This window comes from Eumetopias jubatus, unplaced genomic scaffold, assembly GCF_037043125.1.
Source record: "Eumetopias jubatus isolate StellerSeaLion01/CBP00866 unplaced genomic scaffold, mEumJub1_p1.0 scaffold_2, whole genome shotgun sequence".
Lineage (NCBI taxonomy): Eukaryota > Metazoa > Chordata > Mammalia > Carnivora > Otariidae > Eumetopias > Eumetopias jubatus.
In genome coordinates this window covers 164,541,715-164,566,730 of record NW_028274808.1, presented here as the reverse complement: position 1 = coordinate 164,566,730, position 25,016 = coordinate 164,541,715, and the positions used below count along the sequence as shown (strand labels likewise).

At 35.2% G+C, this 25,016-nt stretch overlaps 1 protein-coding gene across 1 annotated transcript in view; it reads right to left on the bottom strand.

The window, feature by feature from the left end:
• Positions 1-25,016, bottom strand: part of GABRG1 (gamma-aminobutyric acid type A receptor subunit gamma1) — an 80,446-nt gene that overhangs the window by 28,822 nt on the left and 26,608 nt on the right. Inside the window, exon 3 of the mRNA XM_028092548.2 lies at positions 14,567-14,634. Coding sequence (XP_027948349.1) covers positions 14,567-14,634 — 68 coding nt within the window. The remainder of the gene's footprint in view (positions 1-14,566; positions 14,635-25,016) is intronic.

The following is a 25,016-nucleotide window of genomic DNA, read 5'->3' as shown; positions in this document are numbered from 1 at the left end:
ATCTGAAAAAACTCTCTCCAAATCTCAGTGGAAAGTTAGAGTCAGTAGGTGCACAGCAGTGCTGGCAAAACCATGAGTCCAGATCCCTAACCCTATTCTACATCCCCACTTCAATCACTAATTAGAAAGGTTTGTTTGCCTGTCTTCTACGCATGTTTGTCAGTGGATTCAGAATCTGTGCAGAGAGATAAAAATAGATTTTTTGGTCCTTTCAAACACCAAATATACTCCAGAACATATAGATTACCATTTTTTTCCATACAAATATCCACTTGTTAAGAAGTTCTTAGATTCAATTTTGGCATTGCATAAAGGTAATAAAATTTGGAATTCTGTTTTTCAATTACAGGATTCCCAAATCAGGTCATATGATTTATGTTTATTTAGGGCATATGTTTTGCAAAGTAATTCCAAAATGTTATCTGCCTTAAGATTGCTGCATGGGATCAAACACACAATACTGCCTATCCCCTGTACCATTCATGGGAGAATAAGAGGTGTGGCTGTCCTCTTCCCAGACATGTACTGCTAGGATGAGAAAAGTCTTGGACATGTCAATAATATCTCGATCAGTCTACCATGAGAAATCCATTACTTCAGATCTTGAAATTTTAAACTATAAGGTCCTCTAAGCATTTATAAATTTGCGAATTTAACCTTCCACAGTTATGCATTCCCTGAGAAGTTTCATCAAAATTATGACCTACTGATATGAAATATCACACGGAAGGACAATTTCTTGAAAAAATTCAAGGAACTTCCCCAATGCACATGCATCAAAAGTTTTACTGTCGTCCCGCTTTTCCGAGATGGATACAAAAGAGGAAGGGATATGCACATGAAGTGTGTGGCATCTGCAACACAGGGAGTTGAAGTGAGAAACAAATACAATCTGGAAAGCAAAAGAAAGGCTTTCTAGATTCACCATAGCACTGCATCAATCACAAAGACCGAAACTTAAACGGCTGAAGAAAAAGCACCCAAGTGAAAAACCTAACATATAATCAAGAGAAATCCAAATTCTTTTCAGTATGGATAGTTGGACTATTCTGAATTCATGAGGTGAGACTGCATCTAGAGGGGGGCAGTTTAGTGTAGTGATTAAGGATGAATGCTACCATTGGGAAGTCTACTGGGGTTTGAATTCTGAATATAACAATTTTCAGTTGACCTTGAGTAAATTTCCCAGCTTGTTATGGCTCACTTCCTTCTCTTGAATTCCTGCTGTCTATAGTACATAAGGTTCTTGCTAATATTTAACGTAAATTACTTAAAACAATGATTTCACACATAGTAAGTATTCTGTAATATTACGGTCATAATAATGAAGGAAAGACATCATATCATTTTAAAAAGGGGACAACAGGGCCTTTGCAAACATTCCAATTTGCAAAGATTATAAGACACAGCCATGTCATGCCTCCTCTGGAAGACATGAACATTTTATAGAAATAGTTTTATTTTTGAGGAAATTTCTTCATGTATAGAGACAGCCAGTTCCAATACCAAGATTCTAAGTCATAAAAATTGTCTAGCTTCTGGAAAGCTATAAATATTCTTATTACTAGCTCATTTGCAGAATTTGAATCAGCTAGTCAGTTTTTGTTTCATGAAATATTTGGCCCACTCAAAACTTGGGACACCAACGGAGTCTTGTTTTTCTCCTACCTCAGTGGCCACTCCTTCTCAGTCCCTTTTGCTAGTTCCCCTGCATCTTTCATATGCCTAAGCAATGCAGTGCTCCAGTTTAATAATACTCAGTTCCCTTCTCTTCACTCCCAAGATAATCTCATCCAATCTCATGACTGAGTATCACGTATATAGTCTGAAGAATGCAAAGGCTATATTCCAAGTGCAAATACTTCCCTTGAAATCCCAACATGCATGTATAACTGCCTCCTTAATGTTTTTATTTGGATAGCTAATAGACACCTCAGTCTTAAAATTTCAAAATAGAACTCTTGATCTTCAATATCCTCCAAAACAAAACAACAACAACAAAAAACCAACAAAACAAAACAAAAAACAAAAAAAGTCTTCTCTCTCTTCTCCATTTCATTAAATGACAACTTTATTCTTCCAAGTTTTCAGTGAAAAAATCTTGGACTCATTCTTCATGCCTCTTTTACTCTACAATTCCACATCTGGTCTTCAAAATACCTTGGCATCCCCATTTTCAAGTTATTTACAGATTCTGATAAATTCTCATTTGTTTCACCATCATCAACTTTTTCCTTGATTATTGTGATTATTTGTAACTAGTTTCCTGCTTCCACAATTGGCTTCCTATAGTTTATCCTTCACTCAGAAGGATAATGGGTCTCACAGAAAATACTAAGTCATATCACTCCTCCAATCAACACTTTTCTATCACATTCCTGTATTCAGTCAGGCAAAAAAACAAAAAACAAAAACAAAACCCAACATCCTTTCAATGTATTAAGGACTTCAGATGATCTGAAACCTAATACACCAACTTTTCCTACCTCTTTTAACCCTTGTTAATTTTACGACAAACACTACTGTTCTCCTTGCTGCTCCATGCACATTCTTACCTCAGAGCCTTTGCTCCTGCTATTCCCTCTGGCAAAGCACTCTCCAGGTATCTGCTTGACTTTCTTCTTTAACACTGCTGATTTCTATTCAAATGTCACCTAATGGGTGACACTTCCTTTGTCATGCACTAGAACTAGAACTTCACCACCATCCTGACCCTTCTTCCTATCAAACGTTTTGCCTCATTTCTCTGTATTCATTCATTACCACTTCATATGTTTTATATTTACTTATTTTATAGTGCCTCCCAACTAGAATGTAAGCTCCATGAGGGTAAAGGGTATTTGATTATTCAATACTATAACTTGAACTCCTTTTTTTTATCAAGCATTCTTCTTTTATTTATTTTTTATTTTTTATTTGAGTATAATTGACACACGATGTTACATTAGTTTCAAACATATAACATAGTGATTCAACAACTCCATGTGTTAACATACTCAGATCACTGCAAGAGTAGCTACTTTCTGTCACCATGCAATGCTATTACAATACCATTGACTATATTCCCTATTCTGTACTTTTTATTCATTCCTATGTCTTTTTCATTTCATAACTGGAAGACAATATCTCCCATCACTCCCCCCTCACCCATTTTGCCCAACCTCTACATCCCTCCCCTCGGGCAAGCCTTGTGCACTCTTGGTGGGAACGTAACTTGGTACAGCCACTGTAGAAACAGTATGGAGATTCCTCAAAAATTAAAAATAGAAATACAATATGATCCAATAATTCCACTACTGGATATTTACTCAAAAATAATAAAAACACTAATTTGAAAAGATATATACACCCCTATGCTTATTGCAGCATTATTTACAATAGCCAAGATATGGAAGCAGCTCAAGTGTCCACTGATAGATGAATGGATAATGAAGATATGGGATACGTGTATATATACACACACACTATGGAATATTACTCAGTCATAAAAACGATGAAATCTTGCCATTTGTGACAATATGGATGGATCTAGAAGGTATGCTAAGTGAAATAAACCAGACAGAGAAAGACAAATACCATATGATTTCACTTATTTGTGGAATCTAAAAAACAAAACAAATGAATAAGCAAATGAAAAGCAGTATCAGACCTGTAACCTCAACTCTTAAAAATAGTGTCTGGCATATAAAAGATAATAAATAGTTGTTTATGGGATAAATGGACGATACATATATTTTAATCCCTGGTGTCTATAATGCATTTGAATTAATCTTCAAGAATTAGGCCAAAATCTCATAAATTCATGCCTGAGTTCATAGTTACATAGGTCTATGATCTAAACTGGAGTTATACAAATACTGTTACCTCTGCAACATGTGAGAGAATGTTACATTCTAAAGGAGGAACCTATAAATACACAGCATGACATCTGGAAAGAAATCATCTTCATTACCATTAAAAACATGGTAAGGGATTCTCTGCAACAGATGATTGATATTCAAGGGAGGACTCTGCTTCCTAGAGAAGCCCTATCACCAATGAACCATCTGTGTTCCATCTACATGGGCAACATTTACTGTTGATTGGTTCAGTGCTAGACAGCTAGATTCTTTGCTCTGTGGTCTGAGTGTGACAACTATTCCTGCATCTGTAGTTACACTGTATTAAAAATATATTCCTCTATATTTGTATATTGACATTTGTTAAGAGGATAGATCTCGGGATGCCTGGGTGGCTCAGTCAGTTAAGCACCTGACTCTTGGTTTCAGCTCAGGTCATGTTCTTGCGGTTGTGGGATCGGGCCCCGCATTGGGCTCCTTACTCAGAGTGGAACCTGCTTCAGATTCTCTCTCTCTTTCTCTCTCCTGCTCAGTCTCTCTCTCTCAAGTAAATAAGTAAAATCTTAAAAATAAAAGGAAAAATCTCAAGAGCTCTCACCACAAACACACACACAGAGAAAAAGAAAAAAAAAAGGTAACTATGTGAGGTGATGGATACGTTAATTAGCTCGATTATGGTGATCACAAGGTGTATGTATATCAAAACATCAAGTGGTATACCTTAAATATATACAATTTTTATTTGTCAATTATACATCAATAAAGCTGAAAAAAATTTCTTGCTGTTAAAATTAGTCTTCCTATCTAAGCAAGATGAAACATTATATTTGGAAATGATATATTTAGAGAGAATCTGCATGCCTCAGGTTTTAAATTATTTATATTAATTACCACTTTATAGATTCTTTCCATTGTCCATATTCTTAAGGCAGAAAATGAATTTTCTGACACTGCCAGTCTGCTGCTAGAATGGCATTGTTTGTACTGCTTTAGAAGCACTGATTGCCAGTGTTTACCTCAGTAGTTTGAATATCATGTGCATACCAGAAAGCTGAGTGTTCTTATGAGAAAATCCAAGGTTTAGCACACAATTTGCAGAATTTCCATTATAGATATTTGTCATAATTTCCATAATAGCAAAACATCAAATGTCAAGACATTTAAACAAGTTCTTTCTCCTTCACATTTTAATTAAATTGCAGAGCAAATGATGTTTGTTCAGATTAACTACCAATCTAGGCCTAAAACGTTAGTATTTTATTAAAATCATTTCCACTGAAAAATACAAAAATAACATACTGAATAAGAGATAAGGCACTGTATTTTAATTATATGCACAATTTTAAATAGATGTCAGATAATCAACAAAATGATTCTGGATACCTCAAAAGAGGGTATTGTAGTGAGAAGTTGTGATGTAGTGTAAAGAACACTGGTTGGATGGAATCAGGAAATCCTACCATAGTTCCAAATCTGTGACTTTCTACAATATAATGCTGACCAAGTCACTTATTCTGTCTCACTGAAAAATGAGGACAAGAGGCAAGATGGTTATTATAATCATCCTGAGCTCTAAAGCCTGGTGATCGTGAAAACATTGTTGATCATGAGAATGTTATAAAAGGTTAGAAATTAATTTTAAAAATGTTTTAAACATGGGGCGCCTGGGTGGCTCAGTCATTAAGCGTCTGCTTTCGGCTCAGGTCATGATCCCAGGGTCCTGCGATTGAGCCCCGCATCGGGCTCCCTGCTCGGCGGGAAGCCTGCTTCTCCCTCTCCCACTCCCCCTGCTTGTGTTCCCTCTCTCGCTGTGTCTCTCTCTGTCAAATAAATAAATAAATTCTTAAAAAAAATGTTTAAACATAAGCAATGATAAAGGCTAAAATGAACATGATGTTTTTCAATGACCCTTCCCCATAAAATTACTTTGAGCTCTATGTGTTTTTGTTACTTTCATTTAATCCCACTTAATTTCCGCTAAATTGATTGTTGAAAATGGCTTCAGGCAACGGCCGCCAAACTTGGTTGACTAGAAGTCTTTGAAGAGCATTTCAACATTATAATTCCAGATCCCTGTCATGAATTACTGAATCAGAATCTCCTGGAGTGATGACAGAGAATTCAGATTTTTCTTATAAAGAAAAAAAATATTATTTTCTTATATATAGTTTGGGTTATAAAGGTTGGGAAGTTTTTGACAAGATTCTATCCTTTCCTCAATCCATTTATATACTATATCCACTAGTTTTTGGCATAGCAAAAAAAACAAAAAACAAAAAGAATAAAAGAAGAAAGTAAAAGAGAGAGAGAGATCCTTGCTGTACAGAATAATAGATCTCTAACTGTGAACCTTAGGGCATTCAAACACCTTTTGCAGTCGGTATCTACAGATGGGAAAATTTATGTAGCATTCCCTCAAAATGAACCATGTGGGCTGCCATCTCTCTAAATATAAGCTCCCTTTATTGATCAGCATATGAGAACTTTGTGTGTGTGTGTGTGTGTGTGTGTATTTAAGAAAAGTTTGGTTTTTAACATTCAACTAAAATATGTACCTCTACACAATTTTAGAATGTAGCCTTCTAAAAGCATGAAATATTAACCCTTTGAAGTTACCTTAGGCCATGTCGAAGTACCACCACATGTGCAAAACTGCCTTTTCTTAGACATTTATTGTTTTGTAATGTTTTTATATTATTAGCAAAGCATTAGCACTTGTCACTCTCCTTCTATAAATAAATTTTATATTGAGATACAAAACAATTTAAGTTGTTGCCTATTAACTTTGGGTTCAGTATTGAAAGTCCTTGGTAGGTACCATAAAACCCAAATAATTCAATTTCAAACAAAGGGGTAAAAGAGGAGGAAACAAGAGGTATCTCTGAGTCAAATATAATAAATGAAATAGTGACTTAGAGCAGCTGGGAAGAAAACAAGGCTAAAACCAGCTATTAATCACATGTATGAAAGTCACGAGTTGAAACAACTCTCTAGACCCTCATTCTGCCAGAACTTTCTCTTTTAAGCCTAGCCTGAGGCCAGATCTACCAAGTAGTATGGGCTCATTCTACAACATTCTATATTTACTAATTCATAAAGGACTCAAATTGTAACTAACCCGGGACTCTCTACCTTGAGGCATATCATTAGAAAAGAATTCAAAATAGATACCTCCAAAATCTGACCAAGATGTATCAGAGATCTCAGAGGTGTTTATACACATATTCTAAGGAAATAATTATGGGTGGCCAAAGGATTTTGATAACATTACTTTTAATCACAACAAATTGGAAACATTCCAATTGTTAAATAATGGATTATTAGTATATTATGGTACAAATACATCCCCTAATATTATGTGATATTTAATGACATTTTTAAAAAAGTAATTAAGTGGAATAACAGTCATGATATAATAAATGGAAAGATACAAAGTTATAAAACAATATGTGTAATATTATAGCATTTGGTAAAACTATGTACATAAAGATATTAAAATGATAGTAACAATGGTTACACTGAATAATTATAATCTAAATTTTTTTCCTTTGGCCTAAGTGGAATTTCTAATTTTCCCATATTGGACATGTATTTCTTGTATAAGAAGAAAAAAAACAATTTTTATGGGTTTTTTTTTTAAGAAAAAAAAAACATAGGGTCACCATTTGTAACTTAAAATAAGTATGGGCTCATACACTGCATTCTTCCTGGCACTTCCCCTTCTGTTTTGATATGATCTGTATTTTTTAGCCATCTTCCCCATTAGGTTTTATGCCTCTCTGAAGGAAGGAGGTCCTGTCTTTTATAACTTAGCAGCCAATACACCAACTGTCACAATACAGGTAGTAAATAAATATAAGACAAACAAAACCACAAAATAAAAATTAAAATGAATTTGTGTACATCAAGAAATAATAAAATTATTTTAATAAGTTTTGGAGATTCAGAGGTTAATTTAATTTCCTTAATTTTAGAACTTTAACTTCCTATTTATGGGGCAAATGAGCATACTGGTTCAAAGAAGCATAGAGATGAAAATAACACTCACTCGTTTATAAATTTTAATTTTATCTCTGCTAGTGTTGAATCAAAAAGTACGTAAATTTTATGTTTTTTTAAGATGAAGCTTATGAAGAGAAATAGATTTTAGAGTATCTAAGGCCAACAAAATTAACATAATGCAGAAATAAAAAAAATTAAATCCATGGAAACAAGCCTTAAAATATTGTACAAACCAAGCAAATAAACTTAAAATCATTAAATATAAATGCATTTCTTCAAGTACTTTAATTTATCACAGCCAAGAAAACAAAAACCCTTTGTCTTCCCTCCATTAGCATATCCAGGTCAATTATCCAGATACAAAAGTGTATATATAAATATATATATATATATTCTATGTTTTTGCTGTTTCATAATTCCTCAACTTAATGTACTTGGCAAGGAGTGACTAATTCCTGTTAATATAATAAAAGGAATAAACAGGGTTTTTTTGATATGTAGAAGCTATGCCTAATTCATTAACTCCTTGAATCAAGAAGCAGCAGGGACACAAAAGAGAGAGAACGACAGAGAAAGAGGTAGAGAAACCAGTTGACCATGAGCACCATTTGCATGAAACACTGAAAAAAATGTGTGTCTTGCAGTGTAAGAAATTCTTGAAAAAAATCTCTGTGTGGGCACCAGCTTTCTCAATATATCTAGAATGTTTAAACACAAGTTATATGTCTGGAGAGTTTATTATCAAAAATGAGTGATAAGATAAAGTAAAGAAAAAGACTTAAAAGTCAGCCCTCACCATTTGCACGGACATTATTAACTATACCCCCCTCACCATCACCCCCCCCCCACACACACACACACATTTGATACTTGGCTGATCCATTTAAATGAATGGAACAAAATTTGATTGCTGGGAAAATCCTTTATTTCCACTCCATAATGAATCATGTTTATGACTTTTGTAATGTTACATATACTTTTGTTTAAGAATGTTTTGTTTTGGGACGCTTCAGTGGCTCAGTCATTAAACATCTGACTTCAGCTCAAAATAGGGTCCCAGGATCCTGGGATCAGCCCCACATGGGGCTCTTCGCTCAGCGGGGAGCCTGCTTCTCCTTCTGCCTGCCCCTCCCCCGGCTTGTGCATGTGCATCTGCACACATGCGCGAGCACTCTCTCTCTCTCTCTCTCTCTCTCTCAAATAAATGTATTTTTTTTTAAAGAGTGTTTTGTTTTTCTTTTATAGGGAAGATTTGGATTTTCCTTTTCTGGTAAAAGGAGTCTGAAAAGGGGGATTATTTTTAAATATACCTACACTAGCCATGAAGAAAGCATCTGGTTTTTGCTAAGTTTACTTAAGCGTTTGTGTCCTGCTGACGGTCTTGTAGACATCTCCAGCCAGTGGTGATTTTGGAGTCCAGCCCAGCTGGTGCCCCAGCTACTTTCTAAGTTGTGCTCCACATAACTCGTGCCCTGGTTCCTCTGCTCTGCCTCCATTACCAAGACCAATCGCAGTTTAATGCAGGAAGGGTCTAGTCAGCTTCAGCTCTACACTCTAGGACTGTGTGATGTATCACTCGGGCAGCTAGAATGATATAAAGTGAGTTCTTCAGACATCAACCGGGACCTCATTCTTTTTTTAAGTTTTGATTTAAATTCCAGCTAGTTAACATACAGTGTAATATTTGTTTTAAGTGTACAACAGAGTGATTCATCATTTCTGTACAACACCTGGTGCCGGTCACCTATTTCACCCATCCTCCCTCCCCCTCCTCTCTGATAACCATCAGTTTGTTCTCTACAGCTAAGAGTCTGTGTCTTGGTTTGCCTTTCACTCTCTACCTCTCCTTTTCTCCCCCCTTTGCTCATTGGTTTTGTTTCTTCAATTCCACATATGAGTGAAATCACATGGTATTTATCTTTCTCTGACTGACGTATTTTGCTTAGAATAACACCCTCTAGATGCATCTATGTCGTTGAGTTTGCTTCTCTCTCTGGGCCCATGCTTTCCAAGTGCTCATATCAGTAATCTCTTAATATTGGACTAAATAAGGGTGTACCAGTTTCTATAAGTAAACCCATGTCCAAATTATACCTGTAATTTTCTTATTTTTTATTGCCAGAAATATTCAGAAAGGGTTTTGTTTTGTTTTTTTTTTTTTGGCGGGGGAAGTTCTGTTTAAATGTTTTGTGTTCCCTTTTAACCAACACCAAAAAGAGAAAAAGAAATTTGGCCTTCCAAACAGGAGTCTCACTTCAGAGAGGAGTGGGCATGCATATTGAGAGCTGGGAAGTGTCTGTCCCTCCAGGCTGCTCTTCCCAGCCCTGCCACCCTGGGGATGGCCATTCCAAGGAGTTCACTTTATGGGAGGCCTGGAAGGCCTTGGAATGAGTGAAGGAGCAAACCCCCATCCTGCAGAGAAGAATTTGGTCTCCTCTGCAGGTAGGGACATGAGCATGTGGGGCCTGATGGTTCCAGAGGAGAAGGGAGTGGAAAGGTTAGATCCAGAATGTTCCATGGAAGCTCCAGGGCCTCCAGGTTTGGAAAATATGTTTGCAAGAAAAATAAGATGCTTTGGGAATTTCTGCAGTCTATGTTCTCCACCTACCCATGAGAAACCTACTGTGTTGGCCAAAAGGACAGCAGGGAGGGAGCAGAGGTTGGAGGCCAGGCACTGGTCTGGCCTCAGTGGAAGATTCCAGAGAAGAGTGAGGCAGGCAGCTGTCTTTGGTTTCCTGGGTCTTCCTATTTCTGGCAGCTGTAGAGACTATGAAAACCCCCACCCACCTGGCCATTGAGGTGTGGGCTCCCAGGCTGTGGGCAGTGCTGAAAGAGGAAGGCTGGACATCTGCCATAGGTTGGTGGGTGCCCAGGCCCTGGACCCTTGGAAAAGGATGCCCAAGGGGAGCAGGGCTAGCTGAATAAACAGGGGGCCTGGGGACGCACCGCCTGCTAAGCTGGCCAAGGCACAGTGGTCATGGTTGGCACTGATGTAGGCCATGTAAGCCATCACGTGGGGGAATGTAGTTCTGCCCTGGATGCCATGCAGCAGGTGCGCCATGGGACCCTTGGCAAAGATGGCTACGTCCTCTCTGTCATAGGTCTCAGGGCACATGGGCATGGGAGACTGCACCTGGTAATTGCTGTGAGCGTAGTCCACCATGGAGACATTCTCTCGCTCATGGCCTACCACCTTGGAGCCAGGCCCATTGCCATATAGGATGGCAGTGAAGGATTTCTTGTCTGTATCACTTACCATGGGGGCCAAAGATAGAGTTGCCAGGGGGGTGTACTTGCCAAAGATGAAGACATGGGAGTGGTCCGCAGTGACAATGGTCAGTGTGTCTTCCAGGGAGGTAATGGTGTATGCCTACCCAATGGCCTGGTGCTTTTTCTACCACCTTGTGCAGAGCCTGCTTGGCCTTTCCCTCAAAGCTATACCAGGAATTTTCATGTATCACTGTTTCTGTACTTATTCCCCTTGTGTTTTTTATATATAAGGATTTTTATTTATTTATTTGAGAGAGACAGAGGGACAGAGAGAGTGAGCACGAGCTGGGAGGGAGGGCAGAGGAAGAGGGACAAGCAGACTCCCTGCCTATCAGGAAGCCTGCCTTAGGGCTCAATCCCAGGATCCCAAGATCATGACCTGAGCCGAAATCAGACTCTTAACCGACTGAGCCACCCAGGTGCCCCCTTATTCCCCTGTGTTTAGCCTCCTTAGTTGCCCATAATTTCATCTTGGATTCCCTAGATGTCTTATTGATTTTGACTTGATTCAGAGAATTATTATGCCCTTTAAACGCTATATTAGCTAGTCAGAGGATAAGCTGCTATTGTTTTATTATCCTAAGACACTTATCCAAAAGAGTAAAATCACATAATTTCTCCAAAGCCCCCAAAATTAGGAAGTTAAAAAACATTTTAATTCCAGGCTAATAACCTCTATTAACATTTTTTTTTGCCTTCAGTTCTGATTGTATATTTTTGTTCTGTTTATATTTAAGATTGTTTTTTATTAACTTTTTAAAAATTTTAATTCCAGTATAGTTAAGATACAGTGTTATATTAGTTTCAGGTGTATACGAGAGTTATTCAGCAATTCTATACATTTCTCAGTGCTCATACATAACTCTACAGCACACATAGTTGAACAGCCTCTATCCAAATTACTTTATTCTTGTTCAGTCCTCATTAGTGCATCTGTTACTCATTTTGAATTTAAATTCTCAAAATGTAAACTATAGAATTAACCTATTTATTGACTAAATTATACATTTGTTCAATGTTCAATTATTGAATACCCTATTTTTTTATAGTGATACCACGATTGAAGTCATTAATCTAACCCTGAAAAAAGGTAAGGAAAAGCATATCTTATAATAGAATAATGTTGTTTTAGGTCTTACCAGCAATCTAAAGAGATATTATTTTATGTAGCCAGTCTTAAAAATAAATAACCATTTTTCATGAAGCCAAATTTTGGCTAATTAAAAAAAAATAAAACCATTAAGCTAATATATTAATTTTGTTCCTTACCAGTAACTTAAATTGTATGAATTGTTAAGGAGGGAAGGGGAAACCTATCCTCTTGGTTGCTTAATTACACTCAAATCTGCTTGCTTGATTACACTCATATGCAAAACAATGTTGTTCATTTTATGAAAACTGAATTCTAATTTTCCTGCATTGTTTAGTTAAAACAGTCTTCTATGTAAACCGCTCCTTATTAATCCCCAGTACGACAATGTTTCTCTTTTAATAAACACTATCAAGTATTCTATGTCTTCTTTTCTTGTATGTGCTTTAGTATCACCAGTTTTAATAGCAATTTCATTTAATTAGCTTTTTAAAAAACTATCATTGGCCAAGGTTATAAGTATGTACTTTGCCCTCCTGGGAAAACTAAATCTTTAATACCATGAAACTTTTATACAGGAAGATCATCATAGAAGTTTCTCAGTAGCCATTCTTGTCAAAGTATCTCTGGAATATAAATACAGCCTTGAATACTATTTCTCTCTATTTTAATGACCACATTTTTTAAAAATGAATTCATTCAAATTAAAAACAAGAACCCAAGACTAAACATAAACATATACAATTCAGAAAATGTAGATGCCCATAAGCTCTAATGGGCTTGTCTTCTTTAAGCACTGGTTAATTGGAAACTAAACATTGTAAGATTCTCCTAAGAAGAAAATTAGCATTTTAGTAATCTATTACTTTATAAAATTTCATATTTGCATAATGTTAAATTAATACACGCAGGCATAGAGATTGCTTTATCTTTACAAAAATCAGCGGTTTGTTTAGGAATCCAATTGGGACAGAGCCAGTACTCAAAAAGGTATTGGAACTTTCCTTTTCCTTGGTTTCTTTGCCACTGTTTTGCCTCCATTTTCTTGCCAACCTTGTTGATTCTTTTACCATCTCAGCTTCATCTCTCAGGTCCTTATATGTATGTGTTCCTTAAGGTCTGATATTTATTCCTTTTTTCTTCTCTTTACTTTAAGACTATTGTTCCCATCTCTTAAGAGCTTTAGCTAATTTCTGACAAATACTTGCTCCAGCTCTAACTTTCTCCTGAGAGCTCCTCATTTCAGATTCTCAAATTCAACTTATTTCCACAGCCAATTCCTATTCCTTTGCAATAAGGAGACAAAGATGTCAGCTATGGTGTGGCCCAAATGTTGTCAGTACAGTAGTCAATGCAGGCAGCTGTGAAAGTTAATGACAATCATGTGAATGTCATATTAAGAGATAAAACGGGGCTGACAGTAATACTGTAGGAATCATCAGACACAGGCAACTATTAGGCATGATGACTATTCAGATAAAAAAGGGGTTAAGACCTATAAGAAAGGGATGATTTGACTGTTGTACTAATGAAAAAAATGAGGTAAGAGAGAAAATCAGCAAAGTTTTAAGAATTATCTTTGGATGGTGTTATGGGCTGACTGGTATCCCCCTAAAATTCCTATATTGAAGCCCTAAACTCCAGTATCTCAGAATATGAATTTGGGATTACCTCAGAATAGAAGATCTATTGCCCAGACTACAGCGACCTCTTAACTCGTGTCTCTAACCCTCTTAATGGTCTTGTCCGTCTTCTACACTGTTGGAAAGTGATCTATTAAAAATATAAATTCACCTATGATACCCTCCTGATGAAAAGTTTCCATCATTTCTCTGATCTAAGGGAATACAATTCATATAACACACACTTCCTATTATGGCTGAGAAGACCCTCCTTAATAAGGACCATAGACATTCTGTCAGCCTCACTCTCTTACTTGCACTTTATGTTCCAGTGTTAATCAAACCCCTGGAAGTTCCCCTGATCTTATCAGGTTGTTGCATTCCTCCATGATCTTGTGCATGCCCCACTCTACCAGCAAGTCCTTTTCCTTCTCTATTTTCCCCTCAGTCTTTCTGGTTATCTCTCTCCAGATTTCTTCAGGGATCTACGCGTGATGGATAGGTGATAATTTTTCATGCCCTAGCATAGTTCCTACCAACACAGCACATTGGAGTAAGAGGTTACACATTCTTAGATATGGGATATTTTAGTGCTATCCCTGAACCTGGCACACAGTCATTTCACAGTTGCCCTGAACTATTTCAGGATAAGCTATAAGAATTCATCACATATCCATTCTATTATTGGGGTATATACTCAAGAACTCTATGGCAGACAATTATTTTTAATATTCATCACTCACCATATTTATGGGATCAACTGGTCCAATGCTGTTTACATAAACATCAGTTTCAATTACTGTGGGCCTCACTGCAAAATACCAACACAGAGAATAGTCAAAGATAAGATCAGAGGTTGTATTAAATAAATCTTAGCTTTAAATAAATCTTCATAAATAACATTTACCATTTAAATAATAAAATATTCCTCATTGGGAAATTAAGAAACATCGCCCACTACAAAAACACAAATATCTTTTCAGTTCAAAAATCAATTATGTACATAAAAGTTAACATTTTTAACTAAAAACGTTTTTTAAAGATTTTTTTAAATTTTATTTTAGAGGGAGAGAGAGAGAGAGCATGAGCAAGGGGAGGGGCAGAAGGAGAGGGAGAAGGAGAATTCCAAGCAGAATCCGTGCTCAGTGTGGAGCCTGACTCAGGGCTTGACCCCAGACCCTAAGATCATGACCTGAGCTGAAATCAAGAGTTGGATGCTTAACCAACTGAGTCACCCAGGCACCCCTAAAAACACTTTAATGTACAACCTAAAAATGTTATAAATATCTAAATCCTTCACTAAAATTAAGGAAGTTAATTCAATAAGATTTATTAGATAATTTGCTCTCTGCTACATGATAGGGTTTTAGAATTCGAATGGATATTAGAACCTAAATATTATGCAATCCTACTTAACGCCTATCAATGATGTGCTGGTAACTGTTTAACAGCCTTGTTCCCATAGTGGGGAAGCCCTGATTTGTAGATTTTGCCGATACCCATGGGTAAATATTCCCACAATGGTTGATTTAAGGATACAGATGTGAAGTCACTGAACACAGAGTTGGGACAGTATCTAATAAATAGCTATTGTGAGCCAGCAAAAGGATGTTCTAGCACACAATGGGATTTGAAGCATGGTTATGAGGATTAAAGGAGATAATGTCTGTAAAGCATCCACCTTCAGGTCTGATTCTTATGAGGAGCTTCATAAATATTTGTTCTTACTTCTTTCTTCCCTATCAACAACATTCCTTTAGGTTGTTTATGCTGGCTCCAGAATTAAGTGTATTTTTATCTAAATTTCACAGAGTATATTGTATAGATGTCACCATGGATTTCATCTATTGTGTTTTGTACATAACCATTTGTGTTTTCCCAGTTAGTCTTAAATGCTATGTATTGTATATCAGTATTTTTATAGTCTATCAAATGTGTAGTGCAGATCCAGCCTTTTAAGTGTTTAGCAAATGACACGATTAATGAATACCTGCAATAATACTGGATTATGGTTTTTAGTTTGCTATGAAAAATATTTTCACATAGTTTATTTTATTTCCCCTGTCCCACCAAATAAAATATAAAGAATTCATTTACTAATTTGCAAATACTTGTTGAAGAGTGAATATAAAGGGTTCACAAGGTAGACAAGAAGAAGTAAACGATTTCAAGAAGAAAACCTATCATATCTCAGAGAGATTTATACAGAAATGATGCAAACAAAATAAAGCAGAAAAACCTACTAGTAGATTGAAAGTTTCTACAATAAAGTGGCATGTTTAGTAACACTTACTCAGTTCTCCTTTCTAAATTTTATCTGACTTCCCATTTCTGGCCTAATATTTATCATTCTTACAATTCAGACATTATGTTAGACCTGGCAGGACACACCTCCCCCTCTAACACATAGCTAAACCTGCCTGGAGTCTCTATCCACCCCCAAGTCCCCTGTCTTGGAAACTTCCAACCTAGCAGATTTGCCATGCTAGCAAGAATTCAATGGAAAACTTGAGTTATTTTGAAAAACAGTGATTATATAATTTTATAACAATATTTAATTTTATCCTTCGCAATTAAAAAACAAACGACACTTAGAAAAACATAATAATATTTACATAGTTTGGTTTTCCTCAAGTAAAGATTTTATTACATGGTGTATATATATATACATATGTATATATATATACATATATATATACATATATATGTTTTAGCTAGAAAAGTAAATAAGATTTGTTAAAAATAGTTTTAGTATGCAAAAGTATAGGTCTCTAGACCTATACAATACATGGTAATATAATTCAGTCTGCTAGCCAACAATTAGATTTCTTAAATAAGAGGTCATATGATTTATAGAAGGCTTTATAATTTAACTTAGGTGGATGACTTCTGAGATGATTTGCTTTAATTGTTTGCCATTTATTTTTGACTATGAATTGAAGCCAATAAATACCATATAATTAAGCTAGTTTTAGCTAGATTTACAGAATGAATTTTATGAAAGCCAATTAATTAAAAAAAAAACATAGGTTTGTAAGTTCCATTTGTAAGTATGTTTATTGCCAGTTATAAGCAATTAAGTGCAACGTACCAGACTTATTTAATTAGATTTTTTTCAGTTCATCTGATAAATCAACAAACACTGAACATCTCTTTATTACATGATAATAAGGGTTGAACATTGTCTATGCTGAGAAATAAATGATTCTTGGGGGCATTTTTATTTATAGGACATACTTTTCCCACATATAGTATAGAAAGTTTTAGATATGAGTGATCTATCCTGGTTTCCTGATATCAATATTTCCTTAACCAATCATGAGACAAATATATAATACTAGAAAAGTATTAACTTTTGCATTAGGGCATGAGCCACACTGAAATATTTCATGAGCAACGGAAATCACGTTCCTCTGAGATAAGACAAAAGAAGAATCACATTAGTGAGTCCAATGTAGATCATTGCTATTGATGAAGATATTCAATAGATAACTTAATAAATGTATATTTGCAAACTATGAGTATTTCCTTAGTTATTATGTACCCTATTTTATAACTTGGGGCTGCTAGTATTCCATCTAGTTCTTCGTATGTTTTGTTTTGTTTTTAATTTATTTGTTTGGCAGAGAGACCACAAGTAGGCAGAATGGCAGGGAGAGGGAGAGGGAGAAGCAGGCTTCCCACTGAGCAGGGAGCCTGACTCGGAGCTGGATCCCAGGACCCTGGGATCATGACCTGAGCTGAAGACAGATGCTTAACCGACTGAGCCACCCAGCTGCCCCTCATGTAGCTCTTTAAACTTCCAGAACATGAGGAAGAATAAGCCTGAAAGGGAACTAAAATATTTCAGATTAATTTTAAAACCCCAGCTAGAGATTACATGCTTCAAAATATACAGCACAGAGGAAAACAACAGAAAACTGTCATTGTTCGTTAATAATGACTCATCACCACTTTTATCGATTCATACTATGAACAATACTTGTGGGTGAAATCACTTAAAATATAGGCTTCTTGGTAGAGTGAGTACATTTTCTTAGCTCTATGATTTTCTCAGTACAAAGTTTGTTCAATTGGAGGATTTTAGTGATACTTAAAAAAGAAAACATCAGATTTCCACTCAAAAATAAAAAAGGAGACTAAAAGGAAATTGTCATTCCAGGCCCATTAAATGATCTTTAGGAGGAGGGCACAGACTATGTTTAATTCTTCAACGCACATGGAAATGAAAGATCGTCTTTTTTGTGACAGCATAATGACGGAAAAAAACGTAATACCCTAGCAAATTACATTTTTGATAGATGAAAGGCAGGTAGAGAGGACACTGGATTATTTTTGCAAGGCCTCTTTCTGCATTGTGATTCTAAGTGCTTTGCTTTAAGTATCTCAGCAGAATATAAGATAAACTCTCAGTGAGAATGAATATAAGAATGGACATTCCAAGCAACTTAAAAGAAAATGCAGAGAACAGTAAGAAGAAGCAAAAAAGAATTTAAAAAGAAGAAAGCAGTGAGATCAATGAAGTTTCCACACACAGCTTCCACGTAGCTAAGGCAAAACTGAAGACAGCCAACTGTAGAAATGGGTAATCAGTTTTTAATCAGAAAATATAAAGTAAAACAGATTTTTAAAATATTTCATAATTGTTTTTAACCATGCTTTCTTAGATGACATATTCAAATTGCTCTAAGATATCTTTAGCAGATTATGTAGCTTCTGGGTCACTTTTGTATATTAATTCAGATTAATTAATTAATTAAGGTGAATTAAAAATTAACTCAGGTCAATTAAAATCTCTAATCCTGGAACATAAGTTTAACAGTCTTTTCTGTTGTAACAGAATAGGCATTTAAAAAAAAAGAAATAGCCCCACTGATTTATATGTTACCATTATAATACACAGACTTTGAAAAAACCATAACTAATATGTTTTTCTTGCCCTAGAATAGACAGAGGGGTTTCTCAACCCAAAGATATCACATTTGGATCCTTCTCCCCAGGCCTTGCTACAAGGAAATGTCAACTAACACTCACCATCTCCTTCTGCAGGTTACATATGGATACGTATGGATGAAAAGGTACATATGGATAAATAAGTTCTTAAGTGCAGTCTAATACTTTAGCCAATAGATACCAACACAATAAACCAGAAATGATACTAACCCACATTTTGGATAGAAAAAAATGCCTACAAAGAGCTCTTCAATAGTTAAGTCATTTATTAGGTATGCTCTGAGATGAACAGATAAAATGCTACTATGCAAGGTACATATGCCTACTTAAATTTAAATAGAAATTAATTAAAGTAAAAATGTATTCTCTTAGCCATACTAACCATATTTCAAGTAGTCAGTAGCTGATAACCAATATCAAGTATTCAATACACATACATATGAAAATTTTAATATATATTTAATAATCTATTTTAATGTAATATAATCCATACATATATTTAATCAAGTATATATATATTTAATTATTGGAAATGTCATCTTAGGAAAATAGAAGATGGGCTTCTCCTTCTATAGTTAAACATTTCTTTAGACAGCAGACTTAGCAACCTGCTCCTGCTCCTGTGTCTGATCCGGGGGGGGGGGAAGAAAGTGGGAAGAAAGGTGGAAAGGAATGATGGGATCTAAAGAAAAAAAAGCAGTGGAGTGTCTGCATACCTACTCTTCAGTGTGTCTAGGATATTTTAATTTCTTGTGAGTATAACTCACATCGAAAGAAACTGACTGGGCTAGAGGGATCTCACCAGTTTTTTGACACAAGAAAGTTGTACACCAGGAGCGTGATCTTGTTGATGAAAGGAGTTAAGGCAGGTGGAAGATAGAACCATCGCAATTTCGCACGTCAAGGAAGTAAACAGTTAATATGCCTATGAACAAACAACAAAAAAAAATCCTACCCTCCTACCCATAAAACTTGTTATTTATACAACTGCTTCTCAAAGTACATCAAGGGCCAGTTGGTGTGTGCCGGAAATGAAGTGAAAACTAACAAGACAAAAGTTTCAACTGCACCCAATTAAATGAACACAAAGACCATTCCTCTTCATATCTCCTACGTGTTCCCATCACTAGGAACCTAGAAGAGTTAAGCAGATTGAATAAAAGAACAGATCACATCTGCTCCCTTCCTCACCCCACCAAGTCCCTCTCTGGTGGCACATGTGTACCTTGTGTCCTGGGAGAGTGATAACATTAATTCTGTTCAGATATTAATTCCTGGATTAGATCAAAGTATATGAATCACTAAAACTGCTTGGAAAGCCATAGACTCTACCCAAAAGGTTGTTAAGAAATAGAAAAAGATTTAACATACAGTAGTTGAAAATTTACTAGAATTATACAACATTTACTAAAATTATAAAACCTTAATGTCAATTTGCTATTAAGTTTAAAAGTCTTCAGTAAGTTCATTATGTAAGTTTTCATAACATCAGTGAAGAATAAAAATGCTAATGAAATTTTGGACAGAAAGGAATGCCTGCAAAGAGCACCTCAACAAGTAAGGCATTCATTATCTATACTCTGAGGAGCACAAATAAAATGCTACTATACACATTACGATCATCACGGTTCTTAGGTCATGTTTAATCTACACTATTAAACTAAGTGATGATGTCACAGATGTACATGGAATTTGAAAGTCCATATCTTGATCTGAAATAATGTTTTTAAAATGCTAAATTGATGAGGTAGAACTGTCAAAATACCTACACATGGAATAAAAAAGATTATATACACTGGCTTCTTCTATTCAGCAAATATTCATTCAGCAAACAGTAAGTGAAACCTTAAATTTATGCTTCAGGCATTGTTTTAGCGACCAGGGATATGGTGATGATCTATTTCAGGGATCTTATTTACAGGAAGAAAAGAGAGTATCAACTAATAATAGTGAAGTATGATGAGTAAAATGGAAGTACAGTTTTCTGCTTCTTATGATAAATAATTGGTATCAAATCAACATCTCAATGAACATGACTATATGATTTATTTAAAATTAAAAAAAATATTGAAAGAATCACACAGCAGCTAACAAAATCAGGATTTGACACAACAATTTCCTGGAAAGAATGTAAATGCAGTGATGTAAGCTCTGCATTATACTGGCCACTTTTCCCCTTTGGTGCATTTGCTGTTTTACTGCACAGAAATGGTGATTAAAAAAGGACAGTGACTTAGAACTTGCATCTGTCTCATTGGGCTGGAGAGACAAAATTGGAGTTCAGGGCTGTCAAGACAGCCAAGACTTCTCTGCAACAAAATGAACAAGAGAGGATTCAATCAGACATTCTCCATGAAATTCCACCTCAAGGTATTCGCTAATTCCTAAATTGTGCATATGCACAGTATGATGCTAAGAAACCAAATATAAATCAGCTGCTAGGCGTCTAAAATAATATGGAGAGATTTCAGCTATTTCCGGCATCTCTGGGGCCATCAAGGAGAAGGTTTCCTAGTACAAACCTCAGGCTATCAGTTGAGAGACTTCAAATGGTTATGCCCTGGAAAAAGGAAAGTTTTACAAAAGGAAATACACCAGTTTGAGCCAAATGAAGGTGATTTCCTTTCTTGACTCTACTACCAAAATTAAAATCCTCTCTGGAAAGAAATAACATCATCTAAATCTCCATTATTTTTAATATACTCTACTGGCATTTAATAAAAAATTAACATACCATAAATGAAACAGAGGTAACTCACCTTAAACCAAGAGAGAAAATGAAAAAGAAAAAGATTTATTTATTTATTTATTTAACAGAGAGAGAGAGAGAGAGAGAGAGAACACAAGCAGAGGGAGCAGCAGAGGGAGAGAGAGAGAGAGAAGCAGGCTCACCACTGAGCAGGGAGCCCGATGCAGGGCTCAATCCCAAAACCCTGAGATCATGACCTGAGCCAAAGGCAGACACTTAACTGACTGAGCCACCCAGGTGCCCCAAAAAAGAAATTTTTTAAAAAGTCACACAAGTGATCAAGATATTGTGATTATCAGACTTTAAAATAATTACAGTTAATATATATAAGAAAATGATGAAAAGATGGCAAATTTGATAAAATACTTGAAATACTTTAAAAATCAGATGCAAATACTACAAGTAAGAATTATGAAAGTAGAAAAGGGGTCAATAATAAAAAAAGAGAATGAAACACAGAGAGAAACAATGAAAATTATATAAAAGTGTATGAGACATACTGGACATAGGAAAGAGTCAAACATCAGCAATTGGAGTCACAGAGAAATTGAGATAGAAAAAATAATTGAAGAAATATTGGTGAAGAATTTTCCAAAAGCAATCAGAAATTCCAACAAATAGATTCAAGAAATCCTGCAAGTTCTCCCAAATACCAAAAACACAACAAAAAAGTCTGGGAACCTTATATAAAACTGCAGAAAACCAAAGACAAAGAAAACCTACAAACAGAGATTAAAAAAATAGTTTATTTCTAAAACAGCAACATTGTTGTTGAAAAGTGTTTTTTTTTCAGCAGAAATAATAGAATTGAGAAGACAATGGAGTGAAGTTTATAAAGTTTGAAAACAGCAGCTATCCTGAGTTTAAATATTCATTGAAAATATCATTCAAATGAAGGTGAATTAAAAATATTTTCAATAAGGGACGCCTGGGTGGCTCAGTCAGTTAAGCGTCTGCCTTCGGCTCAGGTCATGATCCTAGGGTCCTGGGATCGAGTCCCACATCAGGCTCCCTGCTCAGCGGGGAGCCTGCTTCTCCCTCTGCCTCTGCCTCTCTCTCTCTGTCTCTCATGAATAAATAAATAAAATCTTTAAAAAAAATATTTTCAATAAAAACTGAAATAATTTTTTGCCATGAGATTTACAATACTGTAAATCTGAAGAAATACTGAGAGGAATATTTTTCTAAATGGAAACACAGTAAGAAGAAAGGAAAGAATACTAAAGGGAATAGTTTCTTGGTAAACATTAATTACTTTTAAACACTTTAAAATAATTTTGTTATTTCAAAATACAGCATAAAAACACATAGATATAATATCAAAAAAGGACTAGAGTTTCTGTGGTAAATGGCTTGAAATGTCCTTGAATTGTGATAAAGTTATTGGCTTATGATTAAATCTAATAAAGTAAGAATACACATTTTAATCACTAAAAATGATAAATAATTTTATATTTAATAAGATACTATAAAGAGAAAATAAAACTATAAGTATGGATGAATCCAAATGAGGGAAAGAATAGAGAAGAAAAAACTGTGTAGAGCAGATTAAGCAGATTAGGAAAACAAAACAAATATAAAAACAGTAGATTTAAAATATATATATACAATATTTATCTTAAATTTATCTGCACTAACCACTTTATTTAAAAGAAAAAGATTGTAATACTTAATAATAAAGTAAACAAAATCCAAATATAAAACTTCTATTCAATAAAAAGTCATAAAAATCCTAAATTTGTACATACCTAAACAGTTTCATTATGGGTATTAAGCAAAAACTGAATGGACTTAAGAAAAATAGAAAAATTAATGGTTTCAGTTAGATATTTTTTAATACAAAAACATAAAAAATACAAAAAAGTTGATATATAGATTATTTGAGCAACAATTTAACTTGAGTATGTTCTTGGCGGAAAATCAAATTGTTAGATATCAATAACAAAAATATACCCAGAACACAACCTAGTTTTTTAAATTAAGCATTATTCACTTAAACTAGTCAATGTATCCAAGAAGTAATTATAAAGGAATAAACTGTGAAAGCCTAAAGAAAGGTTTAGAGCAAATTTGTACAAATTTCTTGTCTTCATCTCTTAATATTTCCTCCAAAAATATATAGAACAACAAAAAGGGAAAAATACAAGTACCCAAAAACTATGGCCTCAGCATAACCTGAAGACAGAGAATGCCCAAATTCTAAAACAACTGTAAAAGAAACATAAAAAAACAAAACCACCAAATCCTGGCAAAAAATCTCTCAAGCTCTTTCTCATCTCTGTTCTAATGCAAGAATTTGTAGTAAGCAAAGCAGACTAAGCTAAACAGAGGAAGAAAGAAGAGAGCTACTTACCAAAAGTAGATGGAAGAGGACAAGCGGAGAGAATAAGTGTGCCATGAATCTGAAAGTGTTTAAAATGTGTCCTATGGGGCCCCTGGGTGGCTCAGGTGGTTAAGCGACTGCCTTCGGCTCAGGTCATGATCCTGGAGTCCCGGGATCGAGTCCCACATCGGGCTCCCTGCTGAGCGGGGAGTCTGCTTCTCCCTCTGACCCTCTTCCCTCTCGTGCTCTCTATCTCTCATGCTCTCTCTCAAATAAATAAATAAATAAATAAATAAATGTGTCCTATGGCCAGAACAAGAACTAACAGGAAAGCGATCTACCAATATATGTGATGTGAAAGAGCAGTCTCCAAAATAAGTAGTTTTGGGGTGGAAAAAAAAATGTCAAAAGGGAAAAAAGAAGTGGGCTTTAATAATTGGGTGGTGAGTAGGAAATGAAGCAAAGGCGGGGTGGATTTCATGCTCCTACAAGAAAAGAGAACCAGTGAATTGGAAATCATACCATTCCTCTCCTAGCATGAAACAAATATGCACCATCTACAAAGCAAATTCATTTAAAGTATCTGGCTTTGCTATAATGACATAAAAGAATGTCGATGAATTAGGAATCTTAAAAAACACTTGCAAACTAGAAACACAGTAGGGAAAAAAAGGAAGAGATCCATACAAAATTGTTGCAGAAATAAGAAATCAAGACCCAGGACAAATCAACTATGGAAAATCTCTTCAAAAAATACTAGCCCAAAAAATAAAAAAGTTGTAAGACAATACTCTAAACAGTCAAAAGTGTTCAAACAACCATTTGAGGACAAGAAAAAAAAAAAAAAACCTTGAATCAGAAATTCAGAAAATAAGTAAAGAAATGTCCTCTCCCCATCCCACACATGAAAAAAAACTTATAGGAAGAAATGACCAGAGAATTGATTGAACTGAAGAAATAGAAGAAAAAGAAGCATAATTTAAGCATAAATTAAGTCAAAAAGCTTTAGATATGACAATTAAGGTCTCCTTTTTAATGTTTAAAGCCACAAGTCACTATGAAGATAATACACAGGATATTTATAAACCAAATAACAAAGCAGCTACTTTTATGAGGCAAAATCTACAAAAGAAGCAAGGAAACACAGATAACATGCCAAAAACTTAGA